At 28.6% G+C, this 19,453-nt stretch overlaps 5 protein-coding genes across 8 annotated transcripts; 1 reads left to right on the plus strand and 4 right to left on the minus strand.

The window, feature by feature from the left end:
• Positions 1-2,877: 2,877 nt before the first annotated feature.
• Positions 2,878-4,003, minus strand: OCT59_026423 (uncharacterized protein). 4 transcript variants are annotated; one of them, XM_066143155.1, is made up of 5 exons: positions 3,846-3,972; positions 3,690-3,780; positions 3,391-3,602; positions 3,277-3,290; positions 2,983-3,212 (listed from the first exon to the last, which is right to left on the minus strand). In XM_066143155.1, exons 1-5 carry the CDS (start codon positions 3,889-3,891, stop codon positions 3,138-3,140), a joined length of 438 nt encoding a protein of 145 aa, XP_065992697.1. In that variant the 5' UTR covers positions 3,892-3,972; the 3' UTR covers positions 2,983-3,137. The 4 variants fall into 4 exon arrangements, with proteins under 4 accessions (XP_065992699.1, XP_065992698.1, XP_065992697.1 ...); XM_066143158.1 differs by having other exon boundaries at positions 2,983-3,193; positions 3,391-3,620; XM_066143157.1 differs by having other exon boundaries at positions 2,878-3,602.
• Positions 4,004-4,096: 93 nt separating this feature from the next.
• Positions 4,097-6,691, plus strand: OCT59_026424 (uncharacterized protein). Its single transcript, XM_025313447.2, has 2 exons — positions 4,097-4,159; positions 4,263-6,691. Exon 2 carries the CDS (start codon positions 4,412-4,414, stop codon positions 6,203-6,205), a length of 1,794 nt encoding a protein of 597 aa, XP_025187235.1. The 5' UTR covers positions 4,097-4,159; positions 4,263-4,411; the 3' UTR covers positions 6,206-6,691.
• Positions 6,692-7,040: 349 nt separating this feature from the next.
• OCT59_026425 (uncharacterized protein) lies at positions 7,041-10,232 on the minus strand. Its single transcript, XM_066143159.1, has one exon. The coding sequence runs from the start codon at positions 10,174-10,176 to the stop codon at positions 7,273-7,275; it is 2,904 nt and encodes a 967-aa protein (XP_065992701.1). The 5' UTR covers positions 10,177-10,232; the 3' UTR covers positions 7,041-7,272.
• A 184-nt stretch (positions 10,233-10,416) lies between these two features.
• On the minus strand, positions 10,417-15,613 carry OCT59_026426 (uncharacterized protein). The gene is made up of 21 exons (XM_025313448.2): positions 15,399-15,613; positions 15,176-15,325; positions 14,823-15,095; positions 14,621-14,758; positions 14,405-14,545; positions 14,178-14,333; positions 13,917-14,103; positions 13,669-13,844; positions 13,506-13,601; positions 13,266-13,442; positions 13,079-13,192; positions 12,558-13,007; positions 12,312-12,476; positions 12,151-12,244; positions 11,968-12,083; positions 11,659-11,900; positions 11,442-11,582; positions 11,232-11,369; positions 11,010-11,162; positions 10,697-10,934; positions 10,417-10,630 (listed from the first exon to the last, which is right to left on the minus strand). The coding sequence occupies exons 1-21, from the start codon at positions 15,564-15,566 to the stop codon at positions 10,577-10,579; spliced, it is 3,567 nt and encodes a 1,188-aa protein (XP_025187237.1). The 5' UTR covers positions 15,567-15,613; the 3' UTR covers positions 10,417-10,576.
• Positions 15,614-15,699: 86 nt separating this feature from the next.
• On the minus strand, positions 15,700-18,031 carry OCT59_026427 (uncharacterized protein; the record flags this gene model as incomplete). The annotated part of the gene is made up of 9 exons (XM_066143160.1): positions 15,700-15,961; positions 16,081-16,258; positions 16,331-16,436; positions 16,510-16,626; positions 16,704-17,090; positions 17,164-17,335; positions 17,417-17,544; positions 17,611-17,728; positions 17,792-18,031. The coding sequence occupies 9 exons, from the start codon at positions 18,029-18,031 to the stop codon at positions 15,932-15,934; spliced, it is 1,476 nt and encodes a 491-aa protein (XP_065992702.1). The 3' UTR covers positions 15,700-15,931.
• Positions 18,032-19,453: the final 1,422 nt, after the last annotated feature.

Consider the following 19,453-nt stretch of genomic DNA (forward strand, 5'->3'; position numbering starts at 1 on the left):
ATTAATTGATAAAAATTTAATAGATTATTAATAAAAAAAATATTTTTTAATACAAAATATATATATAATATAAATTTTATATTTTAATTAAAGAATAATTTTAAAAATTTTAAATAAAATTTTATTGAAATTAAAGTTTTATTATATATATTAAATTTTTCAACTAGAGTAAATTTTTATAAAAAAAATTTTAATTTATTTTAATATTACTTTAATTTTAGTTTATAATTTATTGACTATAATTTTAATATTAATCAAATAATTTAAAATTATATTTAATAAATATATTTACTATTTAAAATTAATTTATTTTCAGTAAAATTTATTTAGTAATGTAATTTTAATTTATATTAATTTTATATTACTTTTACAATTATATATATATAAAATAAATGTATAACATATTAAAAAAAAAATTATATATATAAATAAAAAGATATTACTAAAGTTTATTAGTAATAATTGATATTATATTAATATATATGATAAAATACATTGCAATAATTGTAAACTTAAAAAAATCAATAAATTTTATAATAATAAATAATTATTCATTACTATTTGATTATGATGATAAATAATTATTTATTACTATATAGTAATAAGTAGCAGAACCATTAAAAAAATTTTATATATATAAGTTATGGTTTATAAATTGTAGTATATACAGTTAGCCCTTTCTATAACGAATTTTGATATAATGAATTTCACGATATAACAAATCTTTAGTGTGGTACGCATTTAGTCATATAAAAAAAAATTTATTACACCAAATTTTACTAATAAAATGCATTATAACATTGAACGAAGAAAAATTATGATTTCATATATATAAATGACCCTTTTTATAATGAATTTCTTTTAAAACAAATTTGTTTTTTAGTATAATGAAGATTTTTGCAAGATAAATTTTAATATAAAAGATAATTTGATATTGCTTTCATGAAATTTTTCCCAAATAAGCAATTTACCATTTTAATTCATTTATCAAAAGATGGATGATTTATGCTTTGAAATTTCTTTGCCTCTGTGATCATTATACCAAATTTTTCTGCTATACTGAATAATTTGTTATAGCATTAGTGAATTTTCTCATAACAAAGGGCTGATCGGTCTAGACACCTACTTCGTTATATTAAGGGCTAACTGTACAGTAAAATTTTGTTAATTTTTGCAATTGGTAAAATTGAATTTATATTCTTATTATAAAGGATATTACATTTAGCTATTATATTAAAGATAATTAACTTTTTATATACTTTTAACAAATTAATCTATTTTTTAAAAGTTAAAAATCAGAATTATATATAAGAGGACTCTGGACATCTCTTATATAGGTCATAACTGATTTTTTGCCAAAAAAGTTCCAATTTGCTTTTTTTTTTATTTTCAGTTTTTTGTGATTATCTCGACATTCAGTAATTTGATTTATAGATTTTTTTTATTTTGTAGAGCTTGATGAAAGCTATAAAATAAAAAGAAGTTCGCATAAATTGGACTACTGAATGCTGAGATAATTCGCAAAAAACTTGATTTTTTTTTGAAATTTAGGGTCAATTTGCGAAAGATCAATCTCTGTATTGTATATATGATGTCCAGGATCCTTATATAAGTGTTAACAAAATTGTCAAATTGAAATTATAGTATTATAAAATATAAATTTTACTATTTAAATATTTAAGATTACAAGTTATTTATAGTATAATTAAAAAAATATTTAATTTTTTTGTATAATTTTTATATATTTAATACTAAATAAATATAGCATTATTGTGATTTAATATATTATAGTATAAGCTTTATATATTATAATTAATTTTAATAGCAAGTATAAAGTTATATAATTTTCTTAAATTATTAAATGTCAAAATATTTGCAAAAAATATTTTTTTTGAATTTTAGCAAAAAGAAATAATTTGGCCAAAAATCCATTATAGTTTATATTAAATATCTGAAATTCTTTAAATATTATATAGTTAAAAAATAATAATTATTATTATATAGAATATAGTATTTTACTTTATATATAACTATTAGTATTTATTTTAATAAATTTATAAATGTACTGCAGTTAGTATATTTATTAAGAAATAATTTATTAGTAAAAATATTATTAAAATTTTTAAATTATACGATTTTTTTTTAAATGTACTTGTATTTTATTTATCAAAAAATAAAGTTGTTTGTCAAAAATAAAATGAAATAGTAAACAATTTCAATATACAGTCAACTCTCTATAAATACATCACTAATACATTCCCTTGGAACCAGGTATAAGAGTGCATTTAAAGAGGATGTGCATTTATAGAATACATATAAATCTATATGATATTAATCTAAAATTAAGGTAATACAAAAATTTTATAAGTAAACTATATAAAATTTTTTTATAAAAAGTGCATTTACAGAATACATATATATAAAAACCATGCATTTAGCATAAAGGCCCAAGTTGGGACTAGATAAAAGGTGCATTTATAGAGGATGTGCATTTATAGAGAGTGCATTTATAGAGAATTGACTGTAATAAAATTCACTAGTTTCAACAAGCAAGCAACTTTATCAAGGAATTTCAAATTTGTAAACTTTATAAATACCATTTGAAAAATTCTATTTATTTACCTAATTTGTAGATATATACATTAAAATAAAATAGAATTATTCTAAAAAGATTGGACTATATAATTGACTATATTATTAAAATAAAGGTTAAAATAAATAACAAAAATTAAATCAAATAAAATACAATAAATGCACTGACATCTATAATTAATAAAATTAATTCTATAAAATAAAGGTTATTTACTTTCAAATTTAATAAATTTTAAATAAATAAAGTTATATTTAAAATAACTCAGCAAAAATTTGATTATTTTTAAATACTAGTTAATATTTTATTTTTTGGTTTTAATAATAATCACAAAAAAAATTTAATCAAGTAACATTAAAGTAAGGAGAAGATTATTTTTTTCTTTTAATTTTCATAATTTTTATTTACATGGATCTTGTATATGTGAAAAGTAAAAAGATTTTTGAAATAATAATATATTTGAATTTTATTCTGTTTTATTTTATTTTTTTTTTTTGTAAAGTCACGGAATATATAACTTTTAGTTGGATTCTATTATGTTATACAATTACAGTGTTGTTTTCTTTTGAGCTAAATGAGAATTCAGGCCTTGCTTATTTCTTGCTATTTCAATTGCATAAAACTATAAGAAAATTAAAAGATCATATAAGCAAAAGAATTTCAAAAATGCAGAAAATTACCCGTACCTGCATCCGTGTAACTATAATCCAAGATCAAAAAAAAGGATGGTTAAACTAATATGATCATCACAATCTCATTCCCGATCATTGTATCTGTGTAAGACCCCACAATAAACTTACCAAACATTGTGTTTTCTTCAGTATAATCACCATCAACATTTTTTCTTAATAAGGTACCAAAATTATAATCACTAACACGCTTTTCATATTTCATAATCCAATTTCTCCAAATTTCTTTTCCGTTGGTAGATTTCATTTCTTCTTCATCTATTTCAATTAATGAAAAATTTGGGAAAGTATTTTGAAAATCTTGATAAATTTCATCATCAATTCTAATTAAGATAAAAAAACTATTTTAATTTTTTTAAAAATATTATTTTTTTTTTTTTAATAAAATTCTTATATGAATAAATAATTACGGCGTTAATCGAAGAGATTTTCCATCAATACTCGATATTAATCTAAAATATGTTTCTGCATATTGCGTGGCTTTGACCGCCCATTGCTTTTCTTTTTAAAGAAAAGTTTTTATTATTTAATAAATAGGAAAAAAAAAAAAAGAATTAAAAACTAACCAATCTCTGGGAGTTGTTCAAGTTCATCAGCGCTAGGTAGTGCCATGGTGGTTTTAACCGTGATTGTAAAAAGTTTGGAATAAAAACAATAAAAACGAAAAGCTAGAAAACTAAAATCCGAAATTGACCATCCTCTGTTTTTTTTAGGTATTGAATTCAAAAAAATTGCAACCAACGGTGAACCAATCAAAATTAATTTGGTAAATTGAACTTAGCCACATAACCGCCATTTCGATGATATTTTAATTTACATATCACATTGCTTCTCTTTTTTTTGTTTCAATTAAGCATAAAAGATTTCGTGGTTTAAAATCGTAAGAAAACTTTTTTTTCTTTTTCTTTCTTTGTTTATTTTATAATTTAAACCGGTAAGAAAAACCAACCTTGGTTTTGCCTTTAATTGCGCAACTTGGTTAGATCCAAATCGATATACGTTATTGTAGAACACCTTTCAACCTTCCTACTATTTTATACAAAAAAAAATATATATATTCTCAAGTTGTATTTTTATATACTTTATTTTATAATTTTTTTTTTTTTTTGTAATATTAACTTAACAATTCGTCATGACTGAAGCCGAGCCACCTACAATTCCTGTAACAAACGGAGCTAAAGATTATACAGCAAAAGACATTGAAAAATTACATGCTAGAATTCAAGCAGTCATTGATAAACCTCCAGTATCTAGTCCAAAAGTACAATCTAATACAGATTCTATACCGAGCGTTGTGCTAGAAGAATCTGCCAAGGTTTCAAATGAATCAGGTTCATTGAATGATCAACTTTTAACATCTGCTGATACGACAATTAAAGCTTGTGAGAATGAAGTTATTGAAAATGATTTAAAGGAATGTTATTGTCAAAAATTAAGTATAATTCCTGGAACAGCGAATTGTAATAGATGTGAAAGAGTTGTTCCTGCGTTAGTAGATTTACATAAACAACGTTTACAACAGCTTGACGATTTAGAAGTTGCTAATAATAGGATAAAAGAAGAATTTGACAAAGTAGAAAGGCAAAATGACGAAATTGAGAATTTACGTAAAAGAATTGAAGAATTGGAAGATCAAATTGATGTAAAAACTGATGAATTTATTGCTTTACAAAAAGATATGGCTATATTAAATGATAAATTTGTCGATGAAATTACTAAAGTTGCCGAATTACAGCATTCTAAAGAGGTAGTTGAAGGCGAATTGGAAGAATTAAGTAGAGTTTTGTTTGAGCAAGCCAATGGAATGGTTGCTTCAGCTGCAAAAGAAAGATATGATTTAGAAGTTCAACAAAAAGCATTAGAAAAGCAACTTAAAGAAACTCAGGAACGTCTAATGGCCGAGAGTTCTCAGCTTAAAGAATTAAGAGAGAAAATGGAACAATTAGTACAAAATCAACCACAACCAGAAAGTAAAAGATCAAGCTCAAGTGATCCTTCATTTAGAGCAAGTATTGATTTCGCTGAACTATTTGGTTTACGTGAAAAATCACCCGACGCTGCTGCTACTTTACCTGGTCCTACAGGAGTCGACGGAATTGGTATTGATAATGAATTGATTGCAGATTTTCAGGAATTTGTTGAACAAAGTCCGACTGTAAGGCTTCAAAAAATTCATACTATTCCTTTTATGCGTCATTGTTTAGAAGAAGATGTGGATCCTTGTATGAGATTTGGAAGTAACCCTCGTGTCTCTTCACGTAGAATAGTTGATGCTATTGTTGCAAACACTTGTTTTATTGAAGAATCTCCTCCTGGTGCTGATAAAGAACAAGCTTTAAATTCACATTCTCCCATTCGTAATTCTGCTTCTAAGCCGATGTTATGGGAACGTCTTTCAGGAAATTCAAATTCTCCAAGGATAGGTTGTCAATGTTGTGGTCGGATTGGTCCTTTGCCTTTTCAATATCGTATAACGAATTTAGATGATTGGTCTTTAATTGATCGTTATTGCCGTGATCGGCTGGTGGCTGTTTGCGAATTTTACGTATTTATTCGTAATATTCGTCAAGGCTTATATAATAATAGGCCAATTGTTGACCTTTATGCTGAATGTTTAAGATTACGTTTACAAATGTTTTATGCAAGGTTAGGAGCGCTACCTTCTATGCTAAATACACTTGGAATTAAAAGTGCAGAATTAGCTTCTGCGAAGAAACCTTCTCGCGCGCCTTCCGAGACTGGTGAAAATCAGCCAAATCAAACTGGAGAAGAACCTGAAATAACGATGGTTGACGAACCAGCTGCTGTACAGATTATTGCACCACCACGGGAATCAAGTCTTCCAAATTTAAACACTCCTCCAGATACACCTGATGATGATACAGAGAAAGATTCAAATTCTTTAAATAATGGCCTTACGGTGTAATAAATTAATGATTGAATTTTTCTTTCAATATTTTGCAGGGGAAGTCTTTTATTTTCAAAAGTTGACCTGATCTTTCATTGATGTTAAATGCGTCATATTTTAAATACGTCTTAGATTTTGGTTGAAAGTTTTAAAGTTTAGTGATAATTATTCAAGGCATTTTTGTAGCGATTATGATGGGAATAGTAATTTGATGGAAAAAATTTTTCCTAAAACAATTCGGTTTATGTAAATTATTTTATAATCTTTTAATACATTTATTTTTGAAAAAGAAGTTGCAATATTTTAATTTTCTTTTTTTGGTCAAATTCATTCACTTATTTCAATTTTTTTTTGTTAAAAAAATTTATTGATTGAACAATCGGTTTATATTATTTTTTGTGTATAGTATGTTTTTTGTTAATATTTGTAATTTTGTCATTGCATAATTATTAGCATATTTATCTTATCATTTCATAATCAATTGATAAAAAATTTTTGTGCATGTATAATTAATTTTATTAGAGTTCAAAAAATATAATGTTATTTCAGAAAAACGTTTTTCATTCCAAGTTTAATAAATAAATATATTAACTCGAAAGTATAGGGTCAGGATTAGCTATGTATGGTATGGCCGAGCAAAATTTTAAAAAGTGTCCAATCAAAATGAATTGGATTATACCCCTTGATTTTTTTATGTTTTTGATCACAATCACCCCTATCTGTTAAATTGAATATTAAATCATGTTGAAATATCACATCACATTATTTATATTTTGGTATTCATCGAAAAAAAGACGGATAAGGTCAATACTAGAGAAACTGGTGAATTTCATGTTATAATGGAATTTTATTTGTAATAATGCAAACTGACTTATATTTAATTCAAAATGTCATACATTCTTAACTCCAAATTCTAGATCTTCAAAATTTATTAGTAGAAATTATAGTGTTTATTCATAAAATAATCCATAAAATAAATTTATTTTATGAAGAAAAAAAAATAAAAAAAAAAATAAAAAAAAATAAAATTACTAATTACAAAAAATCAATTTAAAATTTACAAATTATATATGAAATTATATTTATTAAATATTAAAACCTCTACGAGACTTTTTAGAAGACATTCCCCTGTCTTCTTCATCGGAGGAGTATCTTCTTCTTTTTGATTTTTCCTCTCGTGCGTATAATATCTTTTGCATTGCAGCATATTCCTGAAGACGTTCATTTCTTATTCTATCCTCTTCTGCAGCTCTCTTTCGTCTTTCTTCTTCTAACACTGCCTCTTCCGCAACTCTTTGTTCTTCTATACGTTGTTTTTCTTCTTCAACCCTTTTTCTTTCTGTTCTTTCAACTTCTTTTTGTTCTTCAATTACTTCGAGCTCTTTCTTCTTTTTTTCAAAACTTCCAATCATTGAGTTTCCAAAGGCAACACGATTCTTCACTAGATCACGATCAAACATCACTTTTTTGTATTCTTCTTTAAGTATCTCTTCAAATGTTTTTGTAGACCATTGGGCCCAAGCGATTACTTTTTTCAATTCTGGCAATGAAATATTTGGAGATGCTGTGGTTATTGGAGCCGTTTGGCCTACTTTTGATTGACCTAATTTGGCGTCTCTGATTAATTGAGCACGGGTTTGTTGGAGCAAAGCGAGGTTATGAAGTGCAATCTTATGATCTGGCTTCAATCGAAGAGCTCTCTGTGTCCAATCCAAAGCTGTTTCTAATGATTCAAGGTCCTTTCGTTCTTTTCCAATTATATAATATACTCTTGCAATCCACTCCATTATCTGGTAATCCCTATGTTGATACTTTTTGGAAGCTACTTCATAAAAACGTATTGCGTTACCATAATCGCCTAAAAGAGCACAAGTATGTGCATAATTAATATTAAATTCAGGCTTAGGGCAATTTTGGAGTATTTTCCAAAAACCCTCATTTGCTTCTTGCATTCTTCCGGTTTCTGCTAATGCTACAGTAATTCCATTAGCTGCCCATATATTTCTTGGGTTTAAATTTAGAGCTCTTTGGAACAATTCTACAGCTCTCTTATAATACGCTTCTCTCTGTGGTTTTTCATGCTCTTGTTTGATTAGACGTGCCCTAATTAAGTATAAACTGCCTAATGCTGTTATAGCTACTAAATCATTTTTTTCCGCAAGAGAATGCAAAAGATTTCTAGGTGTTTGAAAATCTCCACGTCTCAACTGATATAAAGCGTGAATTTTTTTGACTTCCATATTCTCTTCATCAAGATCTAAAACTTCATGAATTATTTCATCAACTTTATGATGATTTTTAAGTTTATCTTCAATTGCAGCTAGACGTAACCGAGCTAACACAAATTCAGGGCTACGATCTATAATCTTCTTATAAATTTGTCTTGCCTGCTCTGTTTTATGTGCGGCTTCATTAGCACGCCCCTTATTATAACACACTGTTAATCCGCGATATCCCCCCTTTTCCGGCAATTTCTCAATTATTCTTAAGGCTTCACTATAATGATCAATTGCTTCTTCATATAATTTAGCTTTAAAAGCCATATTCCCCATTTTATTGAGAAGTTCAAATGGAACTGATCTATGAAGGCGTTCATATAATTCCTTTGCTTTCTTTAATGATGCAAGCGCTTTAACCGGATTCTTTTTTTGTTCAAAGAACCAAGCCTTTACTGTTGAAATGTCAGGATTCTTATATTTGTCTTCTACGAAAGCTTTCGAGATTCTATCGAAATCATTTAATGCTTTTTGCCTAACTGATTGATCCGAGTCATTAAAGCCAATATGAGCGTTCAATACGCATAAAACTGTGGTGACGTCTAAATTTTTGATATTTAGGTGCCATAATTTTTCGAATTCATCTTTAGCTTCTTCATAATAACCATTACGAATCAACATTTGTCCGTATCCATAACGCGCTGAAGTATGATTTTCATTAATGTCTATTGCATGATAATAGTGATAAAAAGCCTTATCATAGTCTTCTATAAAATGATAAGCTCTAGCAAGTTGATAATGCGTTTCGGATTGCATAAATCTGGAATCGGCATATTTTTCGGCTCGTCTTAAAGCTTCTAGAGCAAAATCCATCTCTTCTCGAAGATAGAACCCGTGCGCCAAAAGAATTAGTGCACTGGATTTGGTAGGATCAATATTAAGAGCTAATTCCACGCGCTCCATGCCTGCGCAATAGTTAGCTAATCTTTCTTCGTCAGATACATCTTTATAAGGATCAAGTTGTTTAGCAATATCAAATTCAATAGTAGCTAGAAGGATATTAGCGGGTACACTATTTGGGTTCATTGTAATAGCTCTATCAAAGGCTTGGACTGCTTCATTAAACCGATTCAATTTATTGAGGCAAAGACCAATTCCAATACGTGGATCTGGATGCGTCATGAAAGGGTTAAGCCTAGCAATTCTTTGATATGTTGCAAGAGCATCTTTGAAAGCTTTATGAGAATATTGTATACGAGCTAAACCAAAAAGAGCCGGTATAAAATTTGGCGAAATTCTTAAAGCATTTGAAAATTCGCGACCCGCCTGCACTACATCTTTTTTTGCAAGATATATAAGACCTTTCCCCACTAAAGAAATAAGATTTTGAGGATTGAGCTGCGAAGCTTCGTTGAATTTCTCTGTAGCTTGAACCAAAAAGTAATTTTTTTTGTCGATGTTCGCTTGATATTTTGGCGCTTTGTACATTTTAAAGTAAGTACTTGCAAGTAAGTTCAAGCATTTGCAACGCTCATCTATTGAACCGGGTGATAAAAGACCTCTTTCTAAAATACTAACAGCTTCTTCAGGTGACTCACGATTTACGTTATAGAAAAGTGCAAAATGTATCCAGTATTTCATGTCAATGACTTCATTACCAAACATATTGAGAGTTTCCCCCGCTGTTCCAAGCTGGTCGCAATCAATTTCAACCGTTTGGTTCGAGATCGGAAGCGGAATTTCAACAACTTTTTGAATAGATCCAACGCTCATCTTTGTAAAATTTTAAACTTAACAACGAAATGTATTATGTTGTTATTTCTATTTTTTATTTACATAAAATAACGTTTTGTAAATTTGAAAAATGAAAGATTTCTTTTTTTGATAAGAAAAAAAATACGAGCGAGAAGAAAACATGATAAAATTTACTAGTTGAAAATGCCCTCTAGAAACTTAACTAAAATTTGCTGCGGCACGTGACTAAAATTCGTCTCTAATGACTCAAATTGTATGTATATTTATATATTTGGATTTTAATACCAATACTAACATAAAATTAGGTTCGAATTATCTGAGTATATTAAGAATCTTTTTTAAGATTTACAATTTTTAAATATTGTAATAAAAATTCATAAAAAAGATCAATATCATTAATATAAGAATTATTATCACATCATCGTGATCTTTGAGTTCTTCGTCTCTCGAGCTCTTGCCTTTGTGATGTTCGCTAAGAAAAAAAGAGAGTTATTATTCGTGATTAATATTTAATATGATAAGCATTATAAAAAATTACCTCGACAACTGAAGTACCATCCCGAAATCTTGTACGAAATAATACGTTAGCATTATTGAACATTCCATCTTTGAGTGATACTACTATAAATTGTGATCCTTTGAATCGAGTTCGAAGCAATTGACCTATATTTTGTGTATGTGAAAGGTCAAGTGCCGCATCCACTTCATCAAGAATATACATTGGAGCAGGTTTAAATTGTAACAATGATAAGATCAGAGATAAGGCGACAAGTGATCTATGTATCAATTAAGAAATATCCGGCGTATAAGCAAAAGTAGAAAAGTAGGTTAACATAATGATTCATGCTGACCTTTGGCCGCCACTTAGCTCTGACAAACTTTGTTTCCATATTCCTCCAAGACTCACTTTGATTTCTAAACCATTCATCAGATCTTGACCCTCAGGTGGTTGAATTTTAGCAAAACTATTTGGTAACAAATCGCTGAAAATTGCTCCAAAATCACTAGAAAAAAGGGATAAATAAATTATAAACCATTATAAATTTATTTTTATTTTATTGTAAATTTCTTACGCATTAACTTTCTCCCAAGTCTTTTGCAATGCATCTTTCTTGTAGTTATCAAGAGAAACAATTGTTTCTTCGATTTTTTTCTTGTCTCTTCCAACTGTATTTAACATTTGTTTCAGAGATGCTTCTTTCTTTTCCACGCTAAAAAGAAGATATGTTAATTAATAATATATAGAATAAGTCAATGATTAAATAATTAAAGCAAATTCAAACCTATCAATCATGTTCATAACTTTAGCATTGATTTTTTTACGTAATTTGTTACGATTTAATTCAAGCTGCCGCAACATCTTTTTGCATTCATTCGGGTTTTGATTTGTAAAATCAAATGGAGTATTAGGTTTTCCAAAATGCCTATTATAAAGTAATATTATAAAATACTTATAAGTTATAACGTATAATAATGAGAAACTTGGCAAGATATACGTACTGTCTTTGATTTAAAATCCAGTCATGTTCATTTTCCATTCTTAAGACATTTTGTTGGGCCGCTACTACGTCCTTTTGAACCTTTTCAATATCATGATTAATCTTGGACATTTCCAATTGTGCTTCAGTTAATTGTGCTGTTTTCGCTTTAACAGCTGCTTGAAGTTCAACAATTTCCTCATCAAAAGCAGAAAGTATTTCTCTCTCTTTTTCTAATTCAGCTTGAGCTTGCTCTAGTGAGTTCTTAAAGGATGATTTGCCGTGGGATTTAGTAAATAGATATAGTTTTAAACTGTTAGCCTATAATTACCTTAAACTGATCTAGTTCATTTCTCATAGATTCAGCAGCTTGTGATAATTGTTTAATATTATTATCAACATTTTCAATTTCACTGTTGACATTTAACAGATCCTCTTCGAATTGCTCTGTGTTAAAAAGGAACAACTTAGAAACTTCATAATCAAATTGAGATTTGACGATATCAAAACTTACTCATTTCTAAGCGCATAGTTTGAACATTTCTTTGCATATTTATTACAACTTGATTACTCTGTGCGATCTCAGATTTTCCTTTGAGTACTGATTGCTGTATAAGTATAGTATAATTAATAATGATCGAAATTTGTTTTTTTTTTGCTCAATTGTTTATCTACCTTGATATCTTTTAATTTAGAATCCCGATTATTTCTGAACTCATTCATTTCCTTTTCAATTCTTTGACATGAATCTAAAGCAGCTTGCCGTTTTTTCTGAGAATCGATAATAGTATTTTCATGCTCAACTATTTGAGATTTAATATTCTCAACTATATGAATTATCTGATATCAAAAAATATTTGATATTAGACACAATTTAGAACTAAATGGATACTAGAGCTTTATGATATAGTTTCTGGTTACCTGCGAGTTACTGCTACTATTCATTTGTTGTTCTAATAATGTAACTTCATGCGTTTTCAAGTCTAACTGTTTCTTGGTTTGGTTGTACTCGTCTATTATCTCTTGTGTGCTTCTGATTTCTGCATTCAGATCATCGAGCTCTTGTTGATAAGTTTTTAATTGTTGTTTGTATTCTTTTAATGTTTGTAACCCTATAAGAATTCCGGCAAACAAAGGTTTTGAGCCACCTTGAAGAGTTCCAAAAGGATCATAGACATCTCCTTCAAGAGTAACAGATTTTGTTCGTACGTTCTTATCAAAAGTGACTCGTTTAGCAGTATCAGCATCCGTACATATTAAAGTATTGCCAAACACGAATTCCATAGCAGGAGTTACTACATCATCATAACCAATTAATGACAATGCTAAATGTACTTTCTCGGGTGCAAGCTGTTTAGCACTTATAAGTCTCTAACAAATTTATAATTAAATTATTTTAATATCATAATACTTTCCAAATATTAAATATTCTTTGATCATACCTCAGCTGGTATCTTGTACGCTTTAATCTTGTTCAAAGGAATTATTGTCACGCGCTTTCGTAATTTTCCCTTTTCGATAAGTTGAGACCCAACACTTTCGTTCTCCACAACCACCTATATCGTAAAATCTTAATTTTAACTTCCTTGATCCTTTTAAATAAAATCATACATAAGCACTAAAACATACGTTATACAATTTGCCACCAGCACAAATCTCCAAGGCAGTTGAACATTGTGCATATTGAGGATTCAAGTTAATTAGTTCAGCAACCAAACCTTTAACTTTACTACGATCAAAGTTTGATGTTGGATCAGAATATGAGAATTCAATGTTTGATAATTGCGATGACAGAGATTCACATTTCTAAAAGTAAAAAATTTTTAGTTAAGTCATATTTTCAAACAAATCAATCCGTAAGAAAATTACCTCTGTAAACGCTTTTACTTTATTCTGCATTGTAGATTTCTTATTCAACAAACTTTCTTCTTTACTTGGATCCCAATTAATCTTCGATAATGCTGTCTAAATTATTAATATTGCTTTAATAAACGGTAATTTTTTTCAGAATAGCATATATAATATAACGTACCGTAAGATTTTGTACAACTTTTTTAGCCGATTCATAATCTTTCAACAAACCTTGATTGTCATTAACAGCCTTTATAGCTAAAGGCTCTTTTTCATTTAATTCTTTGTTTAGATGGGATATCTTCAATTTAGCTTGTTCTATTTCGGTTAACGCGTGAGATTCATTATTTCTTGCCTCTACGTAAATCATATAATTATAATATATTAATACCATAAACATTGTAAGTTAATGTAGAAATATCAATATACCTTGTAGCTGCTCCATATATCCATTTTCGTGCCCTTCTTGTGCCGAAACACCCGTAGACAAAGTTTGTAAAAGCTCCTCTGCTTTTCTTACTTGCTCGCTTTTTTCATCATGATTTCTTTTTATTTTTTCAAACTGAGTTTCTAATTTTTTGTATTCTTCAGACTTTTGTAACAAAACTTGATTTATCTATTGTTAGTTAAAAATCGAATTAAAATCATGAATTATCCCACGTGCCATATAACCATACAATTAATTTTTACCTCAGCTTTGTTACATAAAAGAGTGTCCTTATTTTTCGTTTCTTCATCAATGGAAGCTCTGTTGAGATCACATTTTGTATTAATACGAACTATCTGATTTGAATATTCCATTATACTATTTTCTAATTCTTGAATATTGTCGCTCTTTCCTAATTCCTATATTTATTAGATTAATTAAATGTAAATTTATATAAAAATGAATATAAAATACATAAAATTTAAAATACCTTTTCTTTTTTATGCATCGTTTGCTTTATATCATCTTCTAAGTGCACGATTTCTTCTTTGAGACGTTCACTAAACGTTTCTGAATCTTTAATTTTCTTCTTCTTGGCATCAACATCAGCACCTGATTTGTTGACTCTTTCCTTGAAACGATAATAATAAGATATGAATTTATAATTTATAAATTAAAAAATTATTGGAAAAAATCTGATAAATACTAGATTCATTATATATTCAAATGCGATGACAATTCGGTTCAATCGTTCAATTTCAGATTCAGTTTTTTGATATTCTAGATAAGATCTCTTTTCGGCTCTCAATTGTTCCAATTTCGGGTCAATTTCTTCAATAAGTAACTATCATATTAAAAATTTACTAATTAGACATTAATCTCTACAAAAAAAAGAAATTTCAAATTACTTTTGTTATTTCTTCAACTTTTTTTTCTTTTTTTGCAATGGTTTTCAACGCCTTTTCTTTTTTCTCTTCAAACATACGTGTACCAGAAGCTTCTTCTATCATTGCTAAAATTTCTGGAGGTTTCATGTTAAGAACTTTTGTGATTCGACCTTGCATAATCAAAAAGTGTGGGTTATTGATATTAAGTTGAACTGATTGGAATAGATTTCCAACTGTCTGTTGTTGAGTTCTCGTCCCATTAACCATATATTTACTTTGGCCACCCATAATTATCTATTAAATGTTTGTAATGAATAACAAAATAAATAACTTAATTTTGGTCTTTCTAATTATAACAGATTTTTATTACTCACTTGTCTCGTCACACTTATTTTATCATATGTTTCAAACCCAACAGGACTACTATTCCTATCTTCATTATTAAATGTAATAGTGACCGAAGCTTTATTAACGCCGGCTTGACCGCGTTTGTAGATCAGATCTTGCATATTTGTTGCTCGAACCTAAATTTTATTTCCATACTTTTATTTTTGAATGATTAGATCAGCGATCTTTATAAAGGTTTTCAAATAATACCTGGCTCAAATTCGTTATACCCAATACGAAGCATATTGCGTCTAATATATTTGATTTTCCAGAACCGTTGAGTCCTGTAATAGCATTGAATTCGGGATCCCATCCGGTAATATGAGTACGAACTGCATATGACTTGAAACCTTCTATAACAACTTCTTCGATTCTCATTTCTTTTTCTTTTGTTAAAGTTAAAAAACGCAAGCGTAAGTTTTGTCAGTTTTGTCAGTTTTGTCAGCGCGATTTATTTTATATGACGTAACGCGATTTATTTCTTATTCAACACCGGTATGTGATAGCGTGATAACAGTCAACGGTTAATATGTTTACTTATATAGCGATAGTTTTACAATTTTTTCTTTCACTAAAATTACACAATATAGCAGTAAATTTAAGTAATAACAGTTGGTTTATCGTGTCCTGTAAATTCTTGCAATTTTGAAATTTGTAATGCGACATCAATTAATGGTTTTAATGCTTCTTGAGTGTTAGCTCCATACTCCGAAGCATTTTGAGTATATTTTTCAACATATAATCTAATCGTTGCACCTTGACTTCCTGTACCACTTAGTCGAATAACAATTCGAGAGCCATCAGTAAAGATTATGCGAATACCCTTAAGTGTTATATAAAATAACATTTAATTAGAGGTAAAAAAAAAATCAATAAATTAACAACAAATTACCTGATTTTTAGAAACACTTCTATCAATTGGATCAACATACTCGAAATCATCTGCTTCTTTAACCGTAAATTGATCAAATGTTTTTCCAATAAAGTCATTTTTACCTTCACTGATTAAATGACGAAGATGCGCAACCATTTTATTTGCGCTTTCACTCTCAACTTCTTCATAGTCATATCTACGGTATATTTAAATTTAAATAAATTAATAAATATAGTGTAATTTCAGAAAAATTTAATACGTAATATACCTAGAAAAGAAGTTGCGTCCATAGGTTTGATAATGCTCAAGAAGAATTTCTTTAATACCAGAGCCTGGTTTCTTTTCATTCACCGCAGCTATGATGTTAAGCCATGCTAAATTTTTATAATAATGAATAAACAGATAAATAAATAAATCTAACATATATTGTCAAATGTTTACACTAACCTACAATGGCCCATATACCATCTTTTTCACGAATGTGGTCAGAACCAGTACCAAAACTTTCCTCACCACATATTGATAGACGGCCTGCATCCATAAGATTACCAAAAAACTTCCAACCTATAAAATTTGTATCATACAATACATTGTAACATAAAAGTTTTTTATATTAAGATTTAGTTAAATTATATGCTTACCGGTAGGTACTTCGAAAACTTCTAATCCTTTCTTCTTTGCAACCAAGTCAATAGCTGCGCTTGTTGGCATACTACGTGCCAATCCTTTAACTCCGGTTTTTTGGAAATATGGAATTGCTTCAGCGTGAGCAGCAATAACGGCTACTGAGTCTGATGGTGTGACAAAAGCATCTTTTCCGTAAATCATATTACGGTCGCCGTCACCATCAGAAGCGGCTCCAAAATTAATATTTTCTCTTTCAACGCGTTCAACCAAACTATGTGCGTAGGTTAGATTAGGATCAGGATGGCTGCCACCAAAATCGGGTAATGGAACGCAATTTTGTATCGAAGAACGTGAAAGACCGAGTTCATCAACAAAAATATGCTCAGCATAAGGTCCCGTTACTTGTATTAATAAATAAATAAGAATAAAAAAATTTATTACAAATAAATAAATAGAAATATTAATTATTTATACCTCCATGTAAACCATCAAAAAGAACTTTAAAATTAGGGTTATTTTTAAAGAATTGTTTAATTTGTTCGAAATCGAAAATTTCTTTAAGTAAATTTACGTAATCTTCTACAGAATCCACAATCTCGATAATAAACCCATCCATGGTCTCTACTCTTATTTTAGATAGGTCAATCTAAGAAAAGAAGCGTATCGTAACGATTACTAATTAGTTAGCAGAATTAATGAATGTAGAAACATAATAGTAATAAATTACTTCAGGCATGTCACATATATAATATTTGTCACATTTCTTAGTATTTTCGTAAATCAAATTTGTGACACTTTCTGGAGCAGGTCCTCCATTGCTAACATTGAATTTAATACCAAAATCATTGTCCGGACCTTTAGAAGAAAATGTATCAGCTGATGATCCCAGCCAAAAACAATTAAAACCCTTTCTATATTTACCTCCAGGATTATGAGAAGCCGTTAATAGAATTCCGCCGTCAGCTTTACGTTTACGGATGAGATTAGAGGCAGCAGGAGTTGAGAGGATACCATTTTTCCCAATAATCAATTTACCAACCTAAAATAAAGTATAAAAATAAGTTTGAAATTATGGCCGTAAAAGAATATATATTTAACCTACTCTATTTCCTGCTGCAATGCGTATAATGAGTTGAATAGCTTCTGGAGAGAAATATCGACCATCACCACCTACGACGAGAGTAGCACCATTAGCACTCGGAGAAGACATAGCATCCAAAGTAGCTTGGATAAAATTTTGCGTGTAATTTTCTTGTTGGAAAACTTTAACTCGCTTTCTTAAGCCACTAGTGCCAGGCTTTTGGCCTTCATGAGAAGTAGTGGTTACACATCTAACCTGCATTTTGTACAGTACTTTTGAAGAGGAGAAACGAAATTTTGCCGATACGCGATATTTATATATTAGCGCTGACGTTAAAATGATCTCATGATAGCATTGTGCACTTAATTAGCATTTTTGTGAAACATAGATGGAGACAACAAATCAAAATTGAGAATTTTATCCATTGTCTTCAATTTTCTTGTTTAAAAAAAGTCTGGGTTGCTTCTTCTAGTGTCTATAGACAAATATAAAACATTTGATTGTATTCCTTTGATATGTCGATACAGGCTCCTTCGCATATTGAATATAATTCTTCGTCAGAATATAGTGAATCGGAATACGATCCCAACGGTAGGATTATGATATTAAGATTATTTATGATATTAGGGTTAAGTATTATATGATTTATTAAATTTCCTTTTGGTATAAAGATGAACGTTGGGATGATTGGGAAGAAGAAGCTCAACAAGATCTTAAATGCTTATTTTGTAACGAATTATTCACTTCGGCAGATGATTTATTTAACCATTGTTCGCATCATCATGGATTTGATTTTCAAAAAATACGTGCAGAATTAAGTACATATCCTATTTTATTTGCAATGAAATTAACTTAACTTATATAAAATTCTAATGCTTTAGATTATTATAGAATTCGATTTTTATCAATGTATCCGTCTGATAAATTATATTCGCCAACAGGTAAATTAATTATATTATAAAACAAAATTCTTAAAATTGTTGTTATTAAATTAATACTAACCTTTATATAGGTTCTAAACAATTCTGAATTGGAAAGTATCACATCATACACAGTACAAAATATACAATCAGTCATCAATGATGACGTTTATCTTAAGCCAGTTCTTGAAGATGATCCCTTATTATATGGTAAACTAAAGACTTATCATATTTTTGAAATTTCAATTTAATCTAAAATTCTACATACTATATAGCTTTTGATTATGCTGAAAGTGAAGATGATGAATTTGATAAAGATGTTGAAAGTAATTCTTTTGAATTGAAAGGCCAAGATCAAAGTATCGAGATTGATCCTACTACACCTTTAGAACATGAACTATTAAAAAAACTTCGCCTTGCGGAAGAGCGACTTTTTAATACTGAAGCAAGATTTAAGACTATTGAATCACAATTCAACGATTATCGTAATATGGTCAAAAACTCTTTCTTAGATGTTTATTCCGATATAAAAAGGTTTATGATGTGTTTACCTTCAATTATGTGAAGTTATAAAAAATTCACTGCTTTCCTTTTTTATTAGTGAACAATCAACAGGATCATTGAAAATGACAAGCACTTATGAGGAAAGGACAAATTATTATTTTAATTCTTATGCAAAAAACGGTTAGAATCTTTTTTCGAAAATTTTTACCTTCTCGATATAATAATTTATGTTGAAGAAATTTAATTCTGTTTATTTTGA

Source organism: Rhizophagus irregularis, chromosome 6 (genome assembly GCF_026210795.1).
Source record: "Rhizophagus irregularis chromosome 6, complete sequence".
In the NCBI taxonomy this organism is placed as follows: Eukaryota; Fungi; Glomeromycota; class Glomeromycetes; order Glomerales; family Glomeraceae; genus Rhizophagus; species Rhizophagus irregularis.